Here is a 22,985-nt window from a genome sequence, read left to right as displayed (position 1 = left end):
GGGTGTCCAAAGAGGAAGAAGTGTGGGGAAAAGTGCAGCCAGAACCTCAACAAGAGGTTCTGGAGGAGCCGGAATAGGGGCTGCAACCTGGCATCAACAGCTGCTAGCCAGTCAAACCTTCCCAACATAGCTTGGTCGTGCACATTAGCACATGACACATCCATCGTTCAGTTTAGAGCCCAACATCCCTTAGCTCAACAGGATGAATTCTGGCTCCATGAGAGTAACAAGAGAGACTGGGCTGCTTAGAGTGTAACCAGACACACACAGTTAATTGTACAGGATACTCCAGCTTGAGCATCCTGGCCATTAATACAGCCGGGCTCCATCTCGGGGCTGAATCGGCTGCTCCTCCCAAGGCACAGTACTGCGAGCCGGGACCTGCAGCCTTCAGGAGAAGGGGCCCTTCGGGCACGACGCAGCATCCTGCCCTGCAGCTGGAAGTCTCTGTAGGCCACTGCTTGGGCTCCTTGGGCATGAGGCAGCCTATGCTAGGGGTCAGGGTGTGCCTCTGTCTCATGCTGGGACCCACCCTGCCCAGACCACAACGCAGCTTGGCACCGCAGGCTCCAGCCGCCCCAGGAGCCATGGGCCTGAGGGGGGGGACAGCCCCACCCCCTGCAGCGGACTCCCCAGGTGCCCACGGCCTCAGCCCCGCGGCCGCACTGCCAGGGCCCGGCCCAGGCCCAGGCCACAGGCCAGGCCACGAGCCCCGCCCCCCAGCACACACACGCGCTCCCACCCGACGCGCTAATTATAGCGCAGCAGCGCCGGGAGAGCCCTTAAATACAGCCCGCGCCTGGCCCCGCCCACCGGCCCCGGGCATTGGCCAATCCGCTCAGAACGCAGCCGCCATTGGTTGGTACCGCCTCCCCTGCTGCGTGCCCATTGGATAAATCGCGGCGAGCTCGCCGCGGTGACGGGTTAAAAACGTGAAGCCGGAAGAGAGTCACGTGGAAGTAGCGGCGTTTCCCTTACTGGCTGTGCCCCTGCCGGCTGGTTCTGCCCCGCCTCTGGCGGTTGGCGCTTCTCTGATTGGCTGACCTTGCCTGTCTCACTTTCTATTGGTAGAGGGGAGCAAGTAGGCGGGGTTTAGCCACCCCTTGCCCCGCCCCCCGCCGTCGCCATTTCGTTGCTGGAGCGGACGGAGCCGGGGCTCGCGGGGTAAGCGCGGCGCGGGGCCGGGTCCCGCCGGTGGGGCGCTGCCGTGTCCGGGCGGGCCGGCCCCGTGAGGGGATCCTGCCTCACCGGCCCGGGAGCGGCCTGCGCGGGGAGCCGGGACTCAGCCCGGCCGGGGCGGCCTCCGAGCCCAGCGGGCCGGGGGCGTCGGGCGGCCGGGGGCGTCGGGCGGCCGGGGGCGTCGGGCGGCCGGGGGCGTCGGGCGGCCGGGGGCGTCGGGCGGCCGGGTCCGAGTCCAGGGGGCGCCGGGCCCGCCGGGCCGCTCAGTCCAGAGCCGCTGGTCCCTCGCGAGGCCTGTTTGTCCGCGCGCCGCGGGCGCCGCCCCGCCCAGCCTGGGGTCGCCGCCCGCCGAGCGGGGCTCCCGAGGCTGGCGGCGGGTTCCCTTCGCCCCGGTCCCTGGTCGCCGGCAGCGTCTCTGCTCGAAGTGACTGCAGCTGTGGCTGCTGCCAACGTCCAGGCTCGTGCCAGGCGGCGGCCGGACTCGCGCTTCTGGGTGCAGCCTTCATGCCCCTCGCTTGGCATGAAGTTACTCCTGTGCCCGGAAGGAGAGCGGGGGCCGGTGCAGGTGACCAGACCGCAGATGTGAAAAATCGGGATGGGGCGGGGGGAATAGGAGCCTATATAAGAAAGACCCCAAAATCGTGACTGTCCCTATAAAATCGGGCCATCCGGTCACTCTAGGTCCAGTCTGTGAAGTATATAACCATGTAAAAAGAACAGGAGGACTTGTGGCACCTTAGAGACTAACCAATTTATTTGAGCATGAGCTTTCGTGAGCTGCAGCTCACTTCATGGGCTGCCTTATTAGAGCAACTTAGAGACTAACAAATTTATTAGCGCATAAGTGCTCTAATACCTTTGTTAGGCTCTAAGGTGCCACAAGTCCTCCTTTTCTTTTTATGGATACAGACTGACACGGCTGCTGCTCTGAAACCTATATAACCATGTAATGAGACTATAACATTATGCAGACGCTATGGCTTGCAATCAAGATTGCATGGTTGACAGGAAATCTGGCAGTTCCTAATTTTTGAGTGCTTGACCTTGCAACCCAGCTAACTTAAGTTTTTTAATTTGGCCCAGTGTACTAACATTACATATAATTAACATACATATACATGTATAAGTAGGGGCATAGCGAGCAGATCGAGGGACGTGATCGTTCCCCTCTATTCGACATTGGTGAGGCCTCATCTGGAGTACTGTGTCCAGTTTTGGGCCCCACACTTCAAGAAGGATGTGGATAAATTGGAGAGAGTCCAGCGAAGGGCAACAAAAATGATTAGGGGACTGGAACACATGAGTTATGAGGAGAGGCTGAGGGAGCTGGGAATGTTTAGCCTGCAGAAGAGAAGAATGAGGGGGGATTTGATAGCTGCTTTCAACTACCTGAAAGGGGGTTCCAAAGAGGATGGATCTAGACTGTTCTCAATGGTAGCAGATGACAGAACGAGGAGTAATGGTCTCAAGTTGCAGTGGGGGAGGTTTAGATTGGATATTAGGAAAAACTTTTTCACTAAGAGGGTGGTGAAACACTGGAATGCGTTACCTAGGGAGGTGGTAGAATCTCCTTCCTTGACAAAGCCCTGGCTGGGATGATTTAACTGGGAATTGGTCCTGCTTTGAGCAGGGGGTTGGACTAGATGACCTTCTGGGGTCCCTTCCAACCCTGATATTCTATGATTACAGCTGTACATAATCTGTTTTTACCTTTTTAGACACATGAGAAACTACAGTAGCAAGCCTAACCTTCCCTGGGTGTTCTCTGGTTTCTCTTCTAATGCTGCCTCTCTTCAGGTTTGCATAGGTCTTGGGAATTCCCTGGATACCCAAGTTTCATAAATTTGATGAGTTGTGATGTTAGGAACAACAATCCTACACTACCTCTAGGGGATGGACTTAACTCAACCTTTCCCATCACTAGTTACTTTAATTCTGAGGCGTTCAAAAAGGGAGTTCAAAGGGGGTTCAAAAAGTAGCCAGTTGAGACTAGGGAGAAGCACACATATGACTGATGTATTGCAAAGGTGGCCCTAACAAAGCACTTGCTCTCGTAGAAGCTAGCTTCACATGTGAATCTCTCTATCGCAGTATAGAAGCTGTATGCACAATAGTCTGTTTTAACTTACTTTCAGGTTTCAGAGTACCAGCTGTGTTAGTCTGTGTCTGCAAAAAAAAAAAAAAAAGGACTTGTGGCACCTTAGAGACTAACAAATTTATTTGAGCATAAGCTTTTGTGAGCTACAGCTCACTTCATCAGATGCATGCTGTAGCTCATGAAAGCTTATGCTCAGATAAATTTGTTAGTTTCTAAGGTGCCACAAGTACTCCTTTTCTTTTAACTTTGTTACTGCTGGTAGTTATGGGTACCCAACTACCCATAACTACCAGCAGTAACAAATATAGTCTCAACGGAAGGCAAAAGTCAGAAGAAGACTGTGGTCAGAAGTTTGGCTGCGTGTTTTTCCTGTGTGCTGTCCCAGCTCTGCGCAGACGTTTAGCACAGCAGACCTTGAGTGAACTGCCCAGTGACCACTAAGGTACGAAGGCACTCAGCCAGGTTTATTGTTGATGAAGCACAGTAATAGCAGACTCTATAAGGATACTAAGACATGTAACTTAACAAGGGGAAAGAATATTCATGTCCATTTTAGCTACACATACACTGACCTGGGAGAGCTACGGTTGCTGTATGTGGAGCTGTAGTTGTCCTGCCTGTCCCCCTGCATGGAGTGATAGGAGTAGAGATGCAGCCCTGTATCCCATGTAGAATGGTGCGGGGTGGGGAGTGGCGTGAGGTGCTAACATGGAGTTCTCCATGGACTGCAAAGGAAGGTGAGCTCAGGATTGTTGAACCTGTAGGTCCACAAGAGTCTGCAACATCTGTGCTTGCTGGTGAAGACCTGTTATGTCCTGGTGCATCTCCCTCTCTTTTTCCTGGGCCTTTCTCCTGTCTGTCCTTTCCTCCTCCATATAGTGTGCAGTATTCACCCTCCAGGCAGTGATGAGCTGCCAGAAGGTGAAGAACCGGTTCCTTCACTTGCTCTGGGTCTCCGGCAGCACTGAAGGACCTGCTGCCGAAGGCCCGGAGCAAGTAAAGGACCTGCCACCAAAGGCCTGGAGTGCCGCTGAGTGAGTAAAAATTCTTAGGGGAGCTTCCCCAGCCAAGAGCTCAGGCGGGACAGAAAGGACAGTTTGCCCACCCCTTTAACAACCAGTTCGTGCGAACTGGCTCCAGCTCACCACTGCCTCCAGGCCCTCTGTTCATGGTCTGATGTAGCACTGGCTTGTGGTATCTTGCTGAACATGTCATCCCAAGTCCTCTTCTTTCTTCTCCTTATCTGGCTCAGGCGTTCTGTGGGTGTAGAGGCAGAACCCCTCAAGGTCACAACAGCAGTAGTAGCAGATAAAATACACAGGTACCATTGTCAATATAGTCTCAACAGAAGGCAAAAGTTAAGGTTCAGAACTCCCTCCCATTGTTCCTCTGAAGTTTTTAACAAGACATGCTTATTTGAACTTCACAGCGCCAGCCATGGTGATTATGGCCCGCTAGGGGTGAGGGAAACGAGAGAATTGCTCGGTTGCATGAAATTGAGTGTAGGGCAATGCACTGAATATGAGCACTGTTTTCCACAGGCAGTGGTGGTTTTAGCTCATATCTCGCTCCAGAGCACAGCTGCTGCTGGCATCCTGAAGCCATCTGGGCCCATACACTGCTAACCTGTTTACTGCAATGGTGCTGCTCCAATTGGTGTGGGAAAGTGACCCACTGCAGAGGAAGAAATAAGGCTGCCATCCCTAGAAACCTTTGGCAGAGGATTGCACAGTACCTCCATGAAAGTTTCATTGAGGTTCATTCAGGATATCCCTGTGTACATAGACTGTTCTTCATGACTTCCGCCCCCCAACCCCACCCTCCAATTCTCCAGAGGAATGAAAAGCAAATAACAGTTCTGTCTCTTTGTACCACTACCTCTTCCAGTATGAGTAAATTAGTGAAAAGGTAATAATGGTGTCCTGCTAAGTTTGGGTCACCATCAATACATTATTGTAATGGGAAATGCACTCACATACTTACCTGAGGTTCCTTCCCCTGCGCTGGGCTTGCCCATGCTCAACTGACTGGACTGAGGTAGAGTTGCAAACAGGTCCTGCCTTATGGCATGTCTGTGTCTCAGGATCCTTGGAGGTATCTACAGTGGTGTGCAGAGTTGTGGTGAGTCCGCCAAGTATGGCAGGCAGCTCTTTGTAAAAGTGACAGTTCTGCATCTTGGCACCAGATTGACTGTTGGCCTCTGTGGTCTTCTGGTCTGCCTGCTGCAGCTCCTTTACTTTCACATGGCATTGCTGCTGCTCCCTGTCATACCCCCTTCTGCACTCTGCTCCTAGATGTCCACGTTTCTACAGCTGGTCAACAGCTGTGCCTGCAGAGGTTCTTCTCCCCATGGTCCAAGAAGATCCAATATCTTCTGTCTACTCCAGGCTGAAGTGTGTACCTGGCATGGTTGGCTGGGCAGTTGCACACAACAGTGGAGAGCAGCTAGGTGTGTTTGCCAAGCTGGACAATTGGGTAAGGGATTTCAAAAATGTGTAGGGTTTCAAAGGGTTGAGGGGAGGGCTACCAGCCAAACAGACAGCCTGGACAAGATTAGTTTCACTTCCTCCTCTGGTTACGGAGTCTCTTCTGTGGTGGCTCAACCCTCAAGCAGTATACGGAGAAGTGTCTTCTCCAGGCCTCGGCTCTCAATGTCTCTAGTCATAGACACATCAGTGTTCAGGTGGGGATCACATCTAGGGGCCCTCAGGTCTCAAGGCTTCTGGTCCCAAGCAGAGCTCTCACTTCACATCAATGTCAGGGAGCAGAGAGCGTTTTGCCTAGCCTGTGAAATGTTCCAATCCCATCTGGAGGGCAGATGTATTATCAGTCATGACAGACAATACAAAGGCAATAGTTTATATAAACAGACAGGAGAGGAGCGTGCTCCACCCTATGTCAGGAAGTCCTCAAGCTGACTTCTGCATAGCCCCCTCAATACACCTAGAGGCATCTTACCTTCTGGGATCCCAGAACGAGCTGGCGGACCATCTCAGCAGATCCTTCCACAGCCACAAATGGTCCATTCGTCTGGATGTTGTGAACAGCATCTTCAACAGTGTGGAGTTCCCCATTCACAATGAGACTCAACAGGAAGTGTCAGCAGTTTTGCTCCTTCCTGAATCACAGCCCAGGCTGAATCGCGGACACATTTCTCCTTCCCTGGAAGGACCGCCTGTTATGTGTGTTCCCGCACTTCCTGCTCATTCACAAGGTCCTGCTCAAGGTCAGAAGGGAAAGAGTGTCCATCATACTGATAACTCCAGCCTGGCCCTACCAGCACTGGTATACAACACTCCTAGAACTGTCGGTAGTCACTCTGATCACCCTGCCACTGGTGCTGGACCTAGTCACTCAGAACCACAGCCAACTCCAGCATCCCAATCTTGAGTCTCTCCCCTTTACGGCATGGAAGCTTCATGGCTAAACCCCATGGAGTTGGCGTGCTCAGAACCCGTTCAAGAGGTCTTCCTCAGCACCGGAAAACCATCCACTGGAGCGGTATACTTGGCCAAGTGGAAGAGATTTTCAATTTGGGCAACGTAAAGGGTACGTCTCCGATGCAAGCATCAATACCCTTCATCTTGGACTATCTATTGTACTTAAAGAAGCTAGGTCTGGCAGCGTTGTCCTTAAAGGTTCACCTGGCAGCAATCTCTGCATTCCACCCAGCAGTTGGCGGTCAATCAGTCTTTGCTAGTCTGATGGTGGGCTGCTTTCTCAAGGGACTAGATAGGTTATACTCAAGTTCACCATCCAGTACTGGCATGGGACCTTAAGCTGGTGCTTTCCAGGCTAATAAGGCCCTCTTTGAGCCCGTAACAACATGCTCGCTCCTCTGCCTCTCATGGAATGTGGCATTCCTAGTCATGATAATTTCAGCCAGGAGGGTGTCTGAGCTCAAGGCCTTGACATCTGAACCTCCATATAGAGTGTTCTGTAAGGACAAGGCCCAGTTGTGGCCTCATCCAGCCTTTCTGCCTAAGGTCGTATTTCAGTTTCAAACAAGCCAGGACGTTTTCCTCCCAGTGTTCTACCCTGAGCCACATGCCAACAGCCGGGAGCAAAGGCTCCATTCCCTAGACATCAGATGGGAATTGGCTTTCTATATCAAAAGGACAAACCCATTTCGTAAATCAAACCAACTCTTTACCGTAATAGCAGACAGGATGAAGGGCCTCTTGGTTTCATCGCAGAGAATTTCATTGTGGATCACATTCTGCATTTGAACATTCTGTATACCAGCCCATGTGCTGTCAGTGCAGTCCACGAGGGTGCAGGCCTCCTCAGCTGTATTCCTGGCACATGTCCCTATACAGGAGATTTGCAGAGGCATGACATGGTCGTCAATTCACACATTCACCTCACATTATGCCATCACTCAACAAGCCTGGGATTATACAGCATTCGGCAGGGTGGTGCTTCAATCAGCGATTCACTGCAATCCGATCCCTCCTCCTGCGGTCTGCTTGAGAGTTACCTACTTGAAGAAAGGATGGTTACTTACCTTCGGTAACTGTTGTTCTTCAAGATGTGTTGCTCACAGCCATTCCAAGACCCACCTGCCTCCCCACTGTCGGAGCCGTGCCAGCAAGAAGCAACTGAAGAGGCAGTGGGTTGCCAGGGCCCAAAATGCAGCACCATGAGGGCGCAACTCCAGGGGGTGCCTGGACCAACCTGATAGATACCACCGGGGAAAAAACCTTCTGGCTCCTAGGCATGTGGCCCGCACACACCTACTTGGAATGGCCACGAGCAACACCGCTCTAAGAACAACAGTTATGAAAGACAGATAACCGCCTTACGTTGTGCACAGCTCACAGTGGGATTTTGGTGGTACAGAACATTAGCACTCCAGTGTCTGAGGTCTTACTAATTTAGGATAGGTTTCAGAGTAACAGCCGTGTTAGTCTGTATTCGCAAAAAGAAAAGGAGTACTTGTGGCACCTTAGACTAACCAATTTATTTGAGCATGAGCTTTCGTGAGCTACAGCTCACTTCATCGGATGCATACCGTGGAAACTGCAGCAGACTTTATATACACACAGAGACCATGGAACAATACCTCCTCCCACCCCACTGTCCTGCTGGTAATAGCTTATCTAAAGTGATCATCAAGTTGGGCCATTTCCAGCACAAATCCAGGTTTTCTCACCCTCCACCACCCCCCCACACAAATTCACTCACCAGCAGGAGAGTGAATTTGTGGGGGGGGGTGGTGGAGGGTGAGAAAACCTGGATTTGTGCTGGAAATGGCCCAACTTGATGATCACTTTAGATAAGCTATTACCAGCAGGACAGTGGGGTGGGAGGAGGTATTGTTCCATGGTCTCTGTGTGTATATAAAGTCTGCTGCAGTTTCCACGGTATGCATCCGATGAAGTGAGCTGTAGCTCACGAAAGCTCATGCTCAAATAAATTGGTTAGTCTCTAAGGTGCCACAAGTACTCCTTTAATTTAGGATAGTAACTCAGTGCTCCTTTTAAAGAATGGGTTCCACCAAAAAGTGTCTTCGTAGAAAATCAAAAACTTTAATGCTTTTTGGCTCATCCTAACTTGCTCAAAAGTATTAAATAGTCTCTAAACTAAGGGATAGTCTCTGCTTCTCTTCCTTGTTGAGTCAGCTGCTGGGGATAGATGAGTATTGGTCCTTGGCCTGATAGATATAGTCTAAGCTTCTGTTTGTGTGAAGAGGAATTTTTCCCCCGTAAGGGCCCAGCATGAGCTGTGGAGGGGGAATGCAGAGTCCCAGGGTTGGGATGTACTCAAAAGCCATGAACTACAAACCAGAATGGAAGCTGCCAATAGCTCACAATCAAGCTCTGCTGCTCCTACAAAGTTTCTGGAGAAGTGGAGGAAAGTCTTGTAAGAAGAGGGGCGGTCCAAAACCATCCTGGAGAACAAACAGCCTTCTTTTGGCAGGAGTTCATCTCCAGGTCAGCTAAGGAGTAGAATTTGTGCAGAGTTTGGCAACCTCCTTTGTAAAGCATGGACACACATCCGGTAATGGTCTCTCTACTGCTGTAGGTACTGGTAATAGCACCCCTAGCATGCAATGATTGCAAAGTCAAGGTGCCACAACAGCCTCTAACAATGTCTTTAGTTTTATGGGTTTATTTTATATTTTCATCCTTAATATGGCTTCCCCTTTTAATAACATTCTAACTTGCTTGAATAGCTGCTTGTTTTCCAGCCATCTTGGTCTTCATTCTGATTCATCATAAACTGGATTGCTGTCTTCCCCTTACATGAGATCTAGAGCTCAGACTTACAGTCCCACCTACAGCACCTGCTTGTGCTACTGTTCAGTTTCTCTTGGACTGTAGTCAGTTGCACTCGTCAGATGGATGCTGACTTTAGTCTCCTATGGAGGGCACCAGCCTTTTGTTTTATAAAACAACTCTCCATGCACTAAACCTGGAACAGCACTGGCAGTAACTGCCCTGCATTGTGCTGCCTCCTATACCAAGAGGGGAATGATCATGAGGAGTTACATGAGCCTGATCATTTGCTGATTGGATTTTAGGCTGAGCCTGCCCAGGGTTCCAGTTCTGGTGGCTGCTTGTGATATGGGCTCTTGACCTACTAGGAATCAAGCTGAGATGATCAGTGTTTCAGTTGGGTGATAACTTCAGTTTGTATCTGGCTAAACTAGATAATGGTGAGAGGCTGTAGGCCCATTGCCACCTGCCTGACTGTTTCCCCTGGCTGCTCTTCCTCCTACAGGTCATGTTTTTGTCAGAGTTTTAATTTGTACCTGGTGGATTTTGTAGTTTCTCCCACAGTCTCGGGTGGGATGCACGCTCCAAAATGTAACATGAGGTTTAGTTTAGTTTGAGCTAGCAGCGAAGTTACAAGCCAGATAAGGATCTACCGCTTTTCCCTTTCCTTGCTTTCTCCCTCTCTCCCTTCAGAATCAATAGAATCCCAAACAGTAGATTTGCTGTTTTCATTTACTAAGCCTTACCTCTGCTGCCAGCCATGCTTGATTTCTCTGAATACTGCAGGACCCTCCTCTTGTGGCAGACTAAACCACCAGATTCTAGCTCTGCAGAAAGCCCTGAGTCTTCTGCCTTGGTTTCATTCACCATTATCCTTTCTCAGTCCCCAAAGAGTGATCTTTCATTGTCTCCAGAGTTCAGAAATACTAGTCATGCACTACCCATGAAGGCCTGGAAATCACAGCTTTCAGGCTAGAACATTAATGCTCATTCCCTATCATACCAAGCTGCTATGCATAGAGTTGCCAAGGGGGGTTAGTTTAAATAAAAATCAGTTTGATTAGCACTCTGAAATGTCCGTTACTACTGACTGCCTGGGACAGCTGCTAATCTTGTCTGAATACATAGTGGAGAAATGCATGATTCCTGGAATCCTCTCTCCGCTGGGACTCCTGAAGCTGACTCTTGCGGTATTGCAATGAGTAGGAATGTAGTTTGAAACTTTTTAGGAAGCTCTCTGAAAACACATATGCAAATAGGGTCACAGCATACTCTGTGGTGCAGCAGGGGAAGGGAGATGTTTAATTCCAAGGCGTACCTACATTTTGCAGCACAAGCCTCAGCTGATCACTCAAAAGGAGCCTTAGATCTTCCCCCTTATTCTAGTGTTCTGAATTAAACACACACACGCATAATATGTGCTCTCACTTGGTTGAGCAGAAATTGTATGTTGAAATCAACCAGTGATTAAAACCCTGCATTTGCTCAGCTTTCTCCTTATGGTAGTTGAATACAGTGGCTGTACGTGGCTGTTCACTGCTTTACAGGCAGGGTGCTGTGCACCTGTTTTCAATCTAATAAGGCAATGAGCAGACCCATTGCGGGTGTGGTTAGATGTTGGCTGCAGGTGTGTTCTTTGTGCTGTCTCAGCTCCGCGCAGACAGCAGAGCTCAGTTAAACTGCCTGGTAAATCCATAGACTCGGTTTTAAGCGAAGGCACCTGGCCAGGTTTACTGTTGACGAAGCACAGTAATAGCAGCACCTGGCAGACTCTACGAGGATACTAAGACCTGTATGCCTGTGACAATGGACACAGCGTAGTGAATCTCAGGACTTTCCACTGCCCCCCTCAGCTGGCCAGAGACACATTTTTGTACGCTGATACAAACAAGTTAGTACTGCTCTTTTGACATAGTTACTGACTCCTTGCATCGATAGTTCTCACCCATCATCTTGTACATGTTCGATCAAAACATCTCTATGTACTGTCATCCTGACCTTCTCTTTTAGGAGGGGTCATTGTGTTCCTTGGGGAATGTTTTTGTACCATCCTTGATATCGGGGGTGTTCTGGTACCACTTGATAGCGGGCTGTGTTTGCATGAGTACTCTGACTAGCACTTCTTAGGAATGTGTATTTCTGCAATATCAGCCCTGTTCTTGCCAAATTCTGTGAGCAAGTCCTGCCTCATACAAGGGCTTATGTCTCAGGCACTCTTCCTAATACAGCGGGGGTGGAGAAGAGATGCAATCATTAATCCTGTGAATCTGTATTTGGTGATTAAGAATCATTCTGGGATTGCATGTAAGCAGGAATTCTCCTTAGATGGGACACCTATACAGAGATTCACTCCTGCACAACACAGGCATGTGGAGGTGCTAAATCAATCTTTTTTTCTTAACAGAGAACATAACCAACTACAATGGGGAACGTCTTTGAAAAACTGTTTAAAAACCTCTTTGGGAAGAAAGAAATGCGAATTCTCATGGTAGGTCTGGATGCAGCAGGAAAAACCACCATCCTTTACAAACTTAAGCTGGGGGAAATTGTGACCACCATCCCAACAATAGGTAGGTTTTACTAATATACAGACTCCATTAGATTTGTGCAGTAAGGGAATGTAATCAGTGATTCACAAGGACTTTCTGACGCACCAGTTTGTGAGCACTGTTGTGCCTTATAACAGGTCATGTAGTGTGGGTTGAGAGTGGCCAGAAGAACCTGGTATTAGAGTAGAGAGTTAAAGCACTTCTCTATCTTCACTGTAATGATCCCTGATTCTAAAAGGAGCAGAAAACCTCTTGTCCTAACACTGTTGTTAAATGTTTGATTAATGGGATGCATGGACTGAAATTTACAAAGAGGCAATATGGTCTAATGGTTCTGGGGATTAGGAAATGGGAGATATGGGTTCTGTTCCCAATTCTGTAACAGAGCCTAACCTTGGGCTAGGGATGTAAAAGGTTAACTGGTAAGCATTAGGCTTACTGTTAACCGGACCTTAACCGTTATCCCATGCGGGAGCCACGGAGCATGGGCACAGCCCGGAGAAGCCAGGCCAGAGCAACCCAGGCCACAGTGTGCAGCCTGGCGGGGCCCTGGTCTCAGCAGGACCCTAGCCCCTGCTGCCCCACTCTGGCCTGCCATGGAATGACATCAGTTAACCAATTAAATGATATAATTGTAATCATTTAACCGGTGAACTTTTTTAACCAATATTTACATCCCTACCTTGGGCCAGGGTGGATTGATTTTAAAACAAGGCAATTTAAATCACCAAGTGGAAAGCATCAATTTTAATCACCTTTTCCAGTTGTACTTCCTTTATTTTTCAAAGAAAGGTGCGTTCTCACTGGTTTATATAATCATTAAAACATGTTGATGTACAACTAAATAGAGCCTTTACGCAAGATTTGGTAAATCTTTTTGCTACGTAGGAGGGTACCCTGTATACATTTATTTAAGCAATTATATAGCTTACTATTTTCAGCTTCTTATTAATTATACAATTTTAGTATGTTAGAAAATGGTAAATGATATACTGCTTATTAGATAATTAACTTTCCTCATGATTTTTGTCAAGCAGCATTAGGATGGCAACTGGAATTTTATTAAACACACAACAGCATATACAATTTATTAAACAAAACAACATTAAATGTTTTGGAAATGAGACAACCATCTCCTAAGTTATTTAGGCTGTTCTTCAAAATTTAAAACAATCAGATCTCATCCCCTCCTTATTTTCATTTGTAGTCTGGAAGAGATACAAGCTTTCTTGTTTTTTCATCTCCCAGTTGATTTCTCAACTTTGAATGAATTAGTCTAAATAAAAAAAAAAAAAAAATTCGTTCTGTGCCTACAAAAGAGGCAATTGCTGTCAGAAGCTGGTTTAGCCCTTCAACAAACTCTGGTTCCAGGTGCTTAGCTAGTGACTTCCACCAGTTCAGTGGTGTGACTTTTTTAAAACTTCAGCCAACACCTACTGCTTGGATGGTCCCCTCTAGCCCTGATCTCTGTTATGGTTGGTATGACAGAGGTGATTATTAGATGCCCCTGTCATAGCAGCAGGTTCTTCTGCAGCAGCTAGGCATCTAAATGAGGTGGAGCAAATGCGTGATCCACCTGCTTCTTTATTGCCTGCTGCTGAACTCTGTTGGTGCCTCTGTCTTTCTTCACTGGCTCTTGAAGTTCTTTGCAAATTTCAACAGCAGCAGCAGCAGAGTAGCAATCTTTCTGCAGTTTGTTCCGGGCTATGGAAATAGGTTTCAAGCTATTCAGCATATCTTCTGCATTTCTCTTTAGCCCAATGTTGACTACTTTGGCTGCAATAGTTTCCTCTTTTTGTCTCCATTTTCTTCACAAATTATTAGAATAGGCCAGTTCTTAATAAATAGCTCAAAAGTCACTCACTGAATTCCATCATACATCTTGGAAGAGAATGAGTTTAGATCCTCCTCTCTCCAGGGAAGCTGAAGCAAAGTGGAAGTGTTTTTCAATTTCAAAAATGTTTTCCTTTATTCCTGGAGTTGTTCTTAACTTTAAAAGATGCATCAAATGAGCACAGCACCCTTTTTAGTATAAGTTTCAGGTTCCCTTCATTCTCTTTGTCTAGATTTCTTTGTGCTACATTTGCAGCATGACAAAGCTATGCACTTGACGTTTGAATTTTTGTTCACAGTTAGTTATAGCTTTCACTACTAAATCTGCTATATGGGCACTTCCTGATGTATCAGTTGTTTATCTTATAGAAACAACCCCATCTTCTGCACATTGCTCCACCCATCAAGATTCAGATTAACGAATTTCGTATTAACATGTTTTGCACACTTCCTTCTCAGTGTATCCAGCAACCTTCCAGCTCTGCCGGGTGGAGTGTAGCCTGGTCATAATGATTGAATCATGTCAATTAAATGTTTGTTCTAAAACAAGACTAAAGGGAAAAATTGTTCCATGAATGAACCAAACACACTTTTCATCTATGGAGTCTGGCTGGAATTTGCTCTTCATGCTTATGAACTCCTCCATGGTTTCTCTGGGTGATGGGTTTTTTTTCTTTTTTTTCTTTTTTTTTCTTTAAATACACTCAGGTAATTTGTCTGTTTAGTTACAGCTCTGCTGATGGGACCGGCAGATGATGAAGCTGTAGATATTGCAAATAAGTGTTCAATTCCCTTCGTCTAACCTAGACCATCGAAACAAAATGTTTTTTTTTAAAAAAGTCACTCTCTTACTCAGTGCAGGGTTTTTGTTTTAAAGGTCAGTGAAAGATTCCTCCTTGTTTAAATATATAACTTATTCTAAACCCAGTTTGACAGGGGAAATAAACAAATCATAAGGATTATATAAATCTATCTAACACCCTATCTCTAGCAACATACCAAACAGCTTGGGGAAAAAAAAATTTAATGTTAAAATTCATAAAGTCCTAATAAAACTGTACTTTTGAAGAGGAAATCTTCCCCTGGGGTGGTTGATTATGTTGAGCAATAAAAAATCATTTCAGAAGTCCGGCAGTGACAGTGAAAATGTAACTGATAAATACTTTGAAATTCATAAGTAATACACCAAAAACACACTTATGACCATCTAAGTGATCATTTCATAGACTATTAGCATTGGAAGAGACCTCAGGAGGTCATCTAGTCCCATCCCCTGCTCAAAGCAGGACCAACCCCAACTAAATCATCCCAGCAAGGGCTTTATCAAACCGGGCCTTAAAAACCTCTAAGCAGGGAGATTCCAGCACCACCTCCCTAGGTAACCCATTCCAGTGCTTCACCACCCTCCTAGTGAAATAGTGTTTCCTAATATCCAACCTAGACCTCCCCCACTGCAACTTGAGACCATTGCTTCTTGTTCTGTCATCTGCCACCACTGAACAACTGAGCTCTATCTTCTTTGGAACCCCCCTTCGGGTAGTTGAAGGCTGCTATCAAATCCCCCCTCATTCTTCTCTTCTGCAGACTAAACAAGCCCAGTTCCTTCAGCTTCTCCTCGTAAGTCATGTGCCCGAGCCCCCTAAACATTTTCATTGCCCTCTACTGGACTCTCTCCAATTTGTCCACATCCCTTCTGAGTGGGGCGGGGGGGTCCAAAACTGGATGCTGTACTCCAGATGTGGCCTCACCAGTGATGAGTAGAGGAGAATAATCACATCCCTCAATCTGCTGGCAGTGCTCCTACTAATGCAGCCCAATATGCTGTTGGCCTTCTTGGCAACAAGGGCACACTGCTGACTCATAGCCAGCTTCTCATCCACTGTAATTCCCAGGTCCTCTTCTGCAGAACTGCTGCTTAGCCAGCCGGTCCTCAGTCTGTAGCGGTGCATGGGATTCTTCCTTCCTAAGTTCTCTGACTTTCTTCCCATGCAGGTTTCAATGTGGAGACTGTAGAATACAAAAACATAAGCTTCACAGTCTGGGATGTGGGTGGCCAAGACAAAATCAGACCCCTCTGGCGACACTATTTCCAGAACACACAAGGTAAGTACACGTATTTAAACCGCATACGTACTGTGACTGTCACTTGGCTAAATGCTGTCAGCCTTGTGCATGTGACTGTTCAGGCCTCGGCCGTGGCTTCTCTAAGCCAACAAACGTCAGTCTTATATCTTGTCTTTCACTTCTCCCTCTGTGCCACTCTTTAATTCTTTACCTAGTTCTGGAGTGGCTGCTATGGTCTCCATAGTTAAGGTTTCTGTTTTAAAGCACTTTTTGAAACCACTCTTACCTGCCACACACACAGTTAAATCAATGTGACTGACATGGCAGTTCAGAGCCTGGATAGAGCCTTTTGTGTAAGTCCCCGGTAATTTAGTGAAGGGTTTCCTGCGATACAGCCCACACCTCCAAAATGGCCTATTTAAGAAATGCTTTTATTTGTGCAGCAATTGTGGGCGTGGAGGCCTTGAAAAGGATCCACATCCAGTTGATGCTGGATGCCCTCTGCTGAATTTTAGCACCTCGCTCTGGAAACAAGCTCAAACCAAGGTGGAAGTGTTGGAGTTTAGGTTTTGGCTCTGCAGAGCAAGTTGCTGGACTGCAGTGAGCCAGGCACGTTTTACAGTCCTGTGCACAGAGACTCTACTTCTTAGCTTACTCTAAGATGCACTGCTGACAAAACAGGCAGTTTGTTCAGTGATGGTTTTAGACGACCTCTGCTTACTAGGCCTTAAAAACATTGGGAGACCCAAATAGCTGGTTGGTTGTCCAGACAAAACTGTCCCAGAATCATATGATGCTGTGGCTTTGCTTGTGACAGTGATGGCCCAGGGTAGGCATTACTTTAACAGGCCTATAAAGAGGCAGTAGGGTTAGCTTTTTCTTGCAGCCTGCAGTAGAAATTGTCAGTTTCAATTTGACACTTTCAGAAATTGGGGTCTTTGGTTAAAATAAGATTGGCTGGGATGACACATTATCAATACTCCAACTTTACTTGGGTTTTACCAGGAGTGGAGGCTTGAGGAATTAGCCTTGCACAAGGTGAAAATTCATAATCTTTGGCTGTGTAATTGAAAGGACATGTTAGCTAATTTTTTCCTTCTCTGTGAACTAGGTCAAAGTGTGATGGAAGACCCACTAGTGACTATAGCCAAGATAGTCAGGGACACAACCCCATGCCCCAGGTGTCCCTAAACCCCCAACTGCCAAAAGCCAGGACTGGACAGCTGGGGTGGATCACTTGAAATTGCCATGTTCTGTTCATTCCCTTTGAAGCATCTGGCCAGTGTCCGAGGATACTGGGCTAGATGGACCATTGGTCTGACTCTGTATGGCCCTTCTTATGTGACCTAGTTATTACTGAACACTGATTGCATCTCTCCTCTTACTCCTGCTTAGGCTTAATCTTTGTAGTGGACAGCAATGATAGGGAGAGAGTGAATGAAGCAAGAGAAGAACTCACCAGAATGTTGGCAGAAGACGAGCTCCGGGATGCCGTTTTACTAGTGTTTGTAAACAAACAGGTGAGGTGTCTCCTGATCCCTATCTTTTCTAGGTCTTCATGGATGGCCCTTGTGATTGCCAGCATTGGCAGTCTTTAAATCTTCTGCAAGATCTGCTCTAGTTCAAAAGGAATTATTGTGGAGCAGTTCCAGGGCCTGTATTACACAGGATGTCAGACCAGATGATCACAATGGTTGCTTCTGGCTTTGGAATCTCTGATCCTAACCAGGAAAAGGTTCCAGGCTAGACAGTGAACTGGCTGTGGGGAATGAAAATATTTATCTTCTGAAACTGGAACTACCCTATGAGTTCTTGCTAGTGCACAGCCCTGGTGCAGTCTCTGCCTGGGAGAGATTAGATGGGGTGGAGGAAGAACTCCTGCATAGGTGAGATTGATGTTTTCGGACTTCTTGTAATTCAGCCTTTTTGAAATTTTGCTGCTCTGGGAAGAGTAAATCTTAATTTAGTGGAGCAAATATCCTTAGCATCTTAATTATCCTCATGAGGAGGGTGGGCAAACGGTATTTATACCTGAGCTGGTAAAATTTCAGTTGTTCTTGCAAGGCTGATCTGTTGTCACTCTGCCCCACTCTGCTGTCAATGTCTAGATTAGATTCTTCCAACTACAGTCAGCTCTTCAGTTAAAATTTGCTTGTAATCCATGCCAGCCTTACAATACTTGCCTGACATTCCCGCTGGTTCTTCCAGCCATTTTGCCTACCTGCTTAGGAATGTAGGGGTCATTAGTTCATTAGTGTGGCAGGCACAGCAAATCCAAATGACAAGTCAGACCTGTTCATACTGAAATTCATAGTCAGGCATAGGCTCATCTCCCCATCGTAGCAGACTTCAGTTAGTTGCTTCACTTTCATCTAAACCTTTCAGGTGTCCCTAAAACACTTGAAGTAAGTTGGGTTTAGATAGCAGACTGATGCAGGACCCCACCTATGTTCCCTCTAATTTTTTCCATCCGTATGCAGAATGAATTTTGTTATGTGCACCAATATCAAGGTGATGTGTCCCGCCAGTAGAAACAAAAATCCTAGATATAATATATACTTTTTTTAAAAGTTACCATAGGGATAATTACTCCAGCCAGGATAGGCATTTTAGTACTCACTACTCAAAGGATTAAATTTAAGCATAAGAGAAATAAAATGATAAAATGCACAGACCAGCCAAAACACTAAAATAGCAGCACTTTGAAAGAATAACATTACAGAGAAAGTGTGTGCATTGCAGGAAGTATCAAGAGGTAACAACAACAATAATACAAGTATGTGTTGGGAGGGGAGTGGGGGGGGTGTAGAAAGAGGGGCATGGGGGGTGTGGGTGTGACTATGAGAGATAGTGACGGGGGGGGTGAAGAGACACGGTGAATGTGTGAAGAGAGGCAGTGATTGTGTGTGAGGCGCGCGCGCGCTCTCTCTCTCTCTCTCTCTCACACACAGTCTCAGTTAGCTGGCAAGGATTCGGTAGTTTTGACAGAGCTCCACAGTGTACCGAGAGCTCTCTAGTTAAAGACCTGCGTTGGAATGTCCTGCCTTGTTTCAGTTTGAACGTTTAATCTTAATGTGTTTCAGTGGCTGCAAAGCATTTTTAGTTATAACATTCTGTGTGATTGAACTTCCCTTTAGGACCTTCCCAATGCTATGAATGCTGCAGAGATCACCGACAAACTTGGCTTGCATTCCCTTCGTCAGAGGAACTGGTACATCCAAGCAACATGTGCCACCAGCGGAGACGGGCTTTATGAGGGATTGGACTGGCTCTCCAACCAGCTCAAAAATCAGAAGTGATCAATTCCCTGAGCATCTCATCAGAACCAGCCAGCCTCTGCTGTGTGTGTGTGCGTGTGTGTGTCAGGGGGAGAGATCACACAGGTGTGCACGTCTGGGAGTGGGAGCAGCTTTCTCACACTGTGCCTTAAACATGCTGTAAAATAAAACCAATAGTATTCTATTTTAAACACTACCTTCCATAGCTTTGAACATAGCATTTTTACACCAGCAAGCAGAACTTAGGGTATTCAATGGGACATGATTGGAAAAAGGACCCTCAGCAACTGAAGGACAAGAAAACTCCGTTTTACACGCCAGGTTATCATTGCAGTTGTCTCATGCGAGTTTTGTGTTTTCCCCGTTATCAGTGCAGTCTGTTGCAGTGTATAGTTTGATCTCCTTCCTTCATCATTTTTCAGTAGAATAATTTTACTCTTTCTGAATGTTGCCATAGGACTATATACCAGCATGTTACTCAGTATTTCAAACCTCTGACCCACGCAACTTTCTGTAAAGCGAGATGTCTCTTCTGGTTCAGTTGAACAGTAGCATAGACAGTGTGTTCTGTGGTGGGAACTGTGTAATTTTCTCTGCTGTGTAGAACATACCTCATTGTAAAGTAATTTGTTTGGGGGGGTTGTGGGGCTTCTTTGGATCAAGGTTTCCCCAGCTCCAGTCATATATTAGCCCCTCTAGCTAATTCCTCTCTTGTGGGATGGCAGAAGCTCAGCTTGGGAGGAAGGATCAGATGTCTGGACAGGCCAAGTGACTTATTTCACAAAAGACCTTAGTTACTGGTATCCGTTAGAATCTCCATCGGCAGGCTGGAAACGAGGCTTCTGAGATTACTGCTCCCACTCCTGCTTTGTACAAAACATCCTATGCTCCCTTGGAACGGATAGCGATGTCTTGTACGGTTATCAATTCTAACTACCACTTTAGGTTATCTCTGTTACAGGAACCCTATCAGTCTGTGAACGTCAGTAATTTGGTGTCAAGGGGGAGAAAGGAATCGAATGATAAAGGGGATTTGGGGGACATGCATGGAGACTAGACTGGAGCAGCCTGGCTAGTGCTGTGTAAGCAATTCTCATGTTCAAAAAATCCATTCCAGTTTCAGCAAAACATATGTGGTTTGGCAAACGCTGCACTGTCTGATGTCATTGGGTGGGTCAAAAGTACTCTTCTGCCACTTGCATTTGCCATTCTCACCTGAAGTCTCCACTATCTCCTCATCCCTTTTGGTCCCAATGTGGAAGAACAGGCTGGTGCCCCTCTTCTTCCATTGATAGTAATGCTTTGCAGTGAACAGAATGTGCAGTTACTCCTTTGCCTCTTTTAAAAAAAAATAATAATAATAAAAAATGGAGGGGACCCAGTGGAAGGAGAGAATGTCTGTCAGTCTTTTAACCATTTGAAATCTACTTGGACTATTGAGAAAATGAAGCAGAAATGTCTTTTTAATAGAAAAGTTTCATATATTCATGTTCAAAAATGTACATCTATAAAAATACTACAGGGGGGCAGGGGAAGAAGTGAAGTGTGAATCAGATACAAGCCAAATGTGGATTTGGTTTTTGAACCATGTTGTAACTTCTCTGAGAAGTGCACTGTAATAAAGAGACTCTGTCTTGGAACAAGGAATGGGCTTGTGGTTGATGGCAGCCATATTCTTTTGTACACATGCATCCCTGTCAACAGTCCAAACTAAGAACACCAATCTCATTCCTGCAGTTCCTTATCTACTGATCAAGGAATCTTTCTCCCCGCACCATGCTCAAGGGAGCTGGTAAGTACAAAATTCTTTAATCTGTCCCAGATTTGCTCTGGGAACACAATTTTAGAACTTTGGTCTCTTCTGTTCCTGCAGGACTGGAAGTGTGGTGTGCATGTATAGTAGAGCATCTGTGCTCTGCGCTACCGTGCCTCAAGGAGCTAGACAGACCATAGAAAATGCATTTGGGAGGGCTGGAGGAAGCTGCCTTTTTCTGAAAGATTCCTCCCTCGGTGCCCAGCAGAGGAGCTGGGATTCATCTTGGAGAGCTTCATTTTCAGTATTGTAGGGCAAAGGGGAGACAACTGCCTTGTGGGGTCAGGATACAGCATATATGCTGTCATGTCAGCCAGGGCTGCTTTCTGCTCCCTGTTGCCTCCTTTTTCCATTTCTGCGGCTATACGCTACAGCTGGTTTTTGTAGAGATGGCTCACCAGCTGACCTAGCTACACAGCAAGAAGGGCTCCGAAGAACTCTGCCTGCTTGCATGCTGTGCTGACCACTGCTTGGTCTATTTCACAGAGCTTAAGGCCAGAAGGGACCATTATTACACCATTTAGTCTGACCTCCTGGGTCTGATGAGCCATTACATTTTGCTTGGATACCACTATATTCAGCACAAAAACTTCCATTAAACTAAAGCTTTTCAGTCCTCAGGAGACTAAGCTGTGTCAAGAACAGCAGAGACTGATTTCAGAGTGGCAGCCATTTTAGTCTGTATCAGCAAAAAGAACAGGAGGACTTGTGGCACCTTCGAGACTAACAAATTTATTTGAGCATAAGCTTTTGTGAGCTAAAACCCACTTCATCAGATGCGTGCCTGTCAGGGTTCCCTCCCCACTCTGAACTCTAGGATACAGATGGGGGGACACACATGAAAAACCGCCTCAGCTTATTTCTATCAGCTTAGGTTAAAACTTGTTCAAGGCACAAATTCTTTGCCCTTGGAGGGTACTATTGGATGAGCTATTACCAGCAGGATAGTGAGTTTGTGTGTGTGGTTTTTGTGAGGGGGTGAGAGAACCTGGATTTGTGCAGGAAATGGCCCAACTTTATTATCATGCACATTGTGTAAAGAGTTGTCACTTTGGATGGGCTATCACCAGCAGGAGAGTGAATTTGTGTCGGGGGGTGGAGGGTGAGAAAACCTGGATTTGTGCTGGAAATGGCCCACCTGATGATCACTTTAGATAAGCTATTACCAGCTGGACAATGGGGTGGGAGGAGGTATTTTTTCATATTCTCTGTGTATATATAAAGTCTGCTGCAGTTTCCACGGTATGCATCCGATGAAGTGAGCTGTAGCTCACGAAAGCTCATGCTCAAATAAATTGGTTAGGCTCTAAGGTGCCACAAGTACTCCTTTTCTTTTTGCGAATACAGACTAACACGGCTGTTACTCTGAAACCTGCCACCACCAAGTGATTTAACAAAGAATCAGGGAAAGGACCACTTGGAGTTCCTATTCCCCCAAGCCCTTACACCCCCTTTCCTGGGGAGGCTTGAGAATAATATCCTAACTAATTGATTACCAAGTGATCACAGACTCAAACCCCTGGGTCTTAGGACAATAGAGAAATCAGTCAGGTTCTTAAAAGAAGGATTTTTTTTTTTTTAAAGAAGTAAAAGTTACCTCTGTAAAATCAGGATGGAAAATAACTTTACAGGGTAACAAAAGATTCAAAAACACAGCAGAACTTCCTCTAGGCTTAGTTTCAAAGTTACAAAAAACAGGAATAAACCTCCCTCCAGCAAAGGAAAAATTCACAAGCAGAACAAAAGATAATCTAACACGCCTTGCCTGGCTTTTACTTACAATTTCTGTAATATGAGAGACTTTTAGGATGGTTTATAGAAGGAGTTTTCTGACCTGGTGCTTCTTTGCTTCCCAAGAGAACACACAAAACAAAGCCTTCCCCCCCGCCCCCCAAGATTTGAAAGTATCTTCTTTCCCCTTTGGTCCTTTTGGTCAGGTGCCAACCACAT

General features: G+C 46.6%; 1 protein-coding gene across 3 annotated transcripts; it reads left to right on the top strand.

The window, feature by feature from the left end:
* Positions 1–1,057: 1,057 nt before the first annotated feature.
* On the top strand, positions 1,058–20,869 carry LOC140903759 (ADP-ribosylation factor 2). Of its 3 annotated transcripts, none has more exons than XM_073325527.2 (5): positions 1,058–1,164; positions 11,903–12,068; positions 15,873–15,983; positions 17,340–17,464; positions 19,082–20,869. In XM_073325527.2, the coding sequence occupies exons 2-5, from the start codon at positions 11,921–11,923 to the stop codon at positions 19,241–19,243; spliced, it is 546 nt and encodes a 181-aa protein (XP_073181628.1). In that variant the 5' UTR covers positions 1,058–1,164; positions 11,903–11,920; the 3' UTR covers positions 19,244–20,869. The 3 variants fall into 3 exon arrangements, with proteins under 3 accessions (XP_073181628.1, XP_073181629.1, XP_073181630.1); XM_073325528.2 differs by lacking the exon at positions 1,058–1,164 and adding an exon at positions 1,414–1,744; XM_073325529.2 differs by lacking the exon at positions 1,058–1,164 and adding an exon at positions 3,552–3,719.
* The last annotated feature ends 2,116 nt before the right edge of the window (positions 20,870–22,985 follow it).

The sequence above is a fragment of the Lepidochelys kempii genome, chromosome 27 (genome assembly GCF_965140285.1).
Source record: "Lepidochelys kempii isolate rLepKem1 chromosome 27, rLepKem1.hap1, whole genome shotgun sequence".
Lineage (NCBI taxonomy): Eukaryota > Metazoa > Chordata > Testudines > Cheloniidae > Lepidochelys > Lepidochelys kempii.
Note: the sequence above shows the minus strand (reverse complement) of the source record. Positions and strands in the feature narration are given on the sequence as shown.

Bases quoted from the DNA above. Each gene is read 5' to 3' on its own strand.
- LOC140903759 (XM_073325527.2), top strand. From the start codon at position 11,921: ATGGGGAACGTCTTTGAAAAACTGTTTAAAAACCTCTTTGGGAAGAAA. The intron at 15,984-17,339 runs GTAAGTACACGT...ACTCCTGCTTAG, and splicing joins CTATTTCCAGAACACACAAG to GCTTAATCTTTGTAGTGGAC. The intron at 17,465-19,081 runs GTGAGGTGTCTC...ACTTCCCTTTAG, and splicing joins TAGTGTTTGTAAACAAACAG to GACCTTCCCAATGCTATGAA.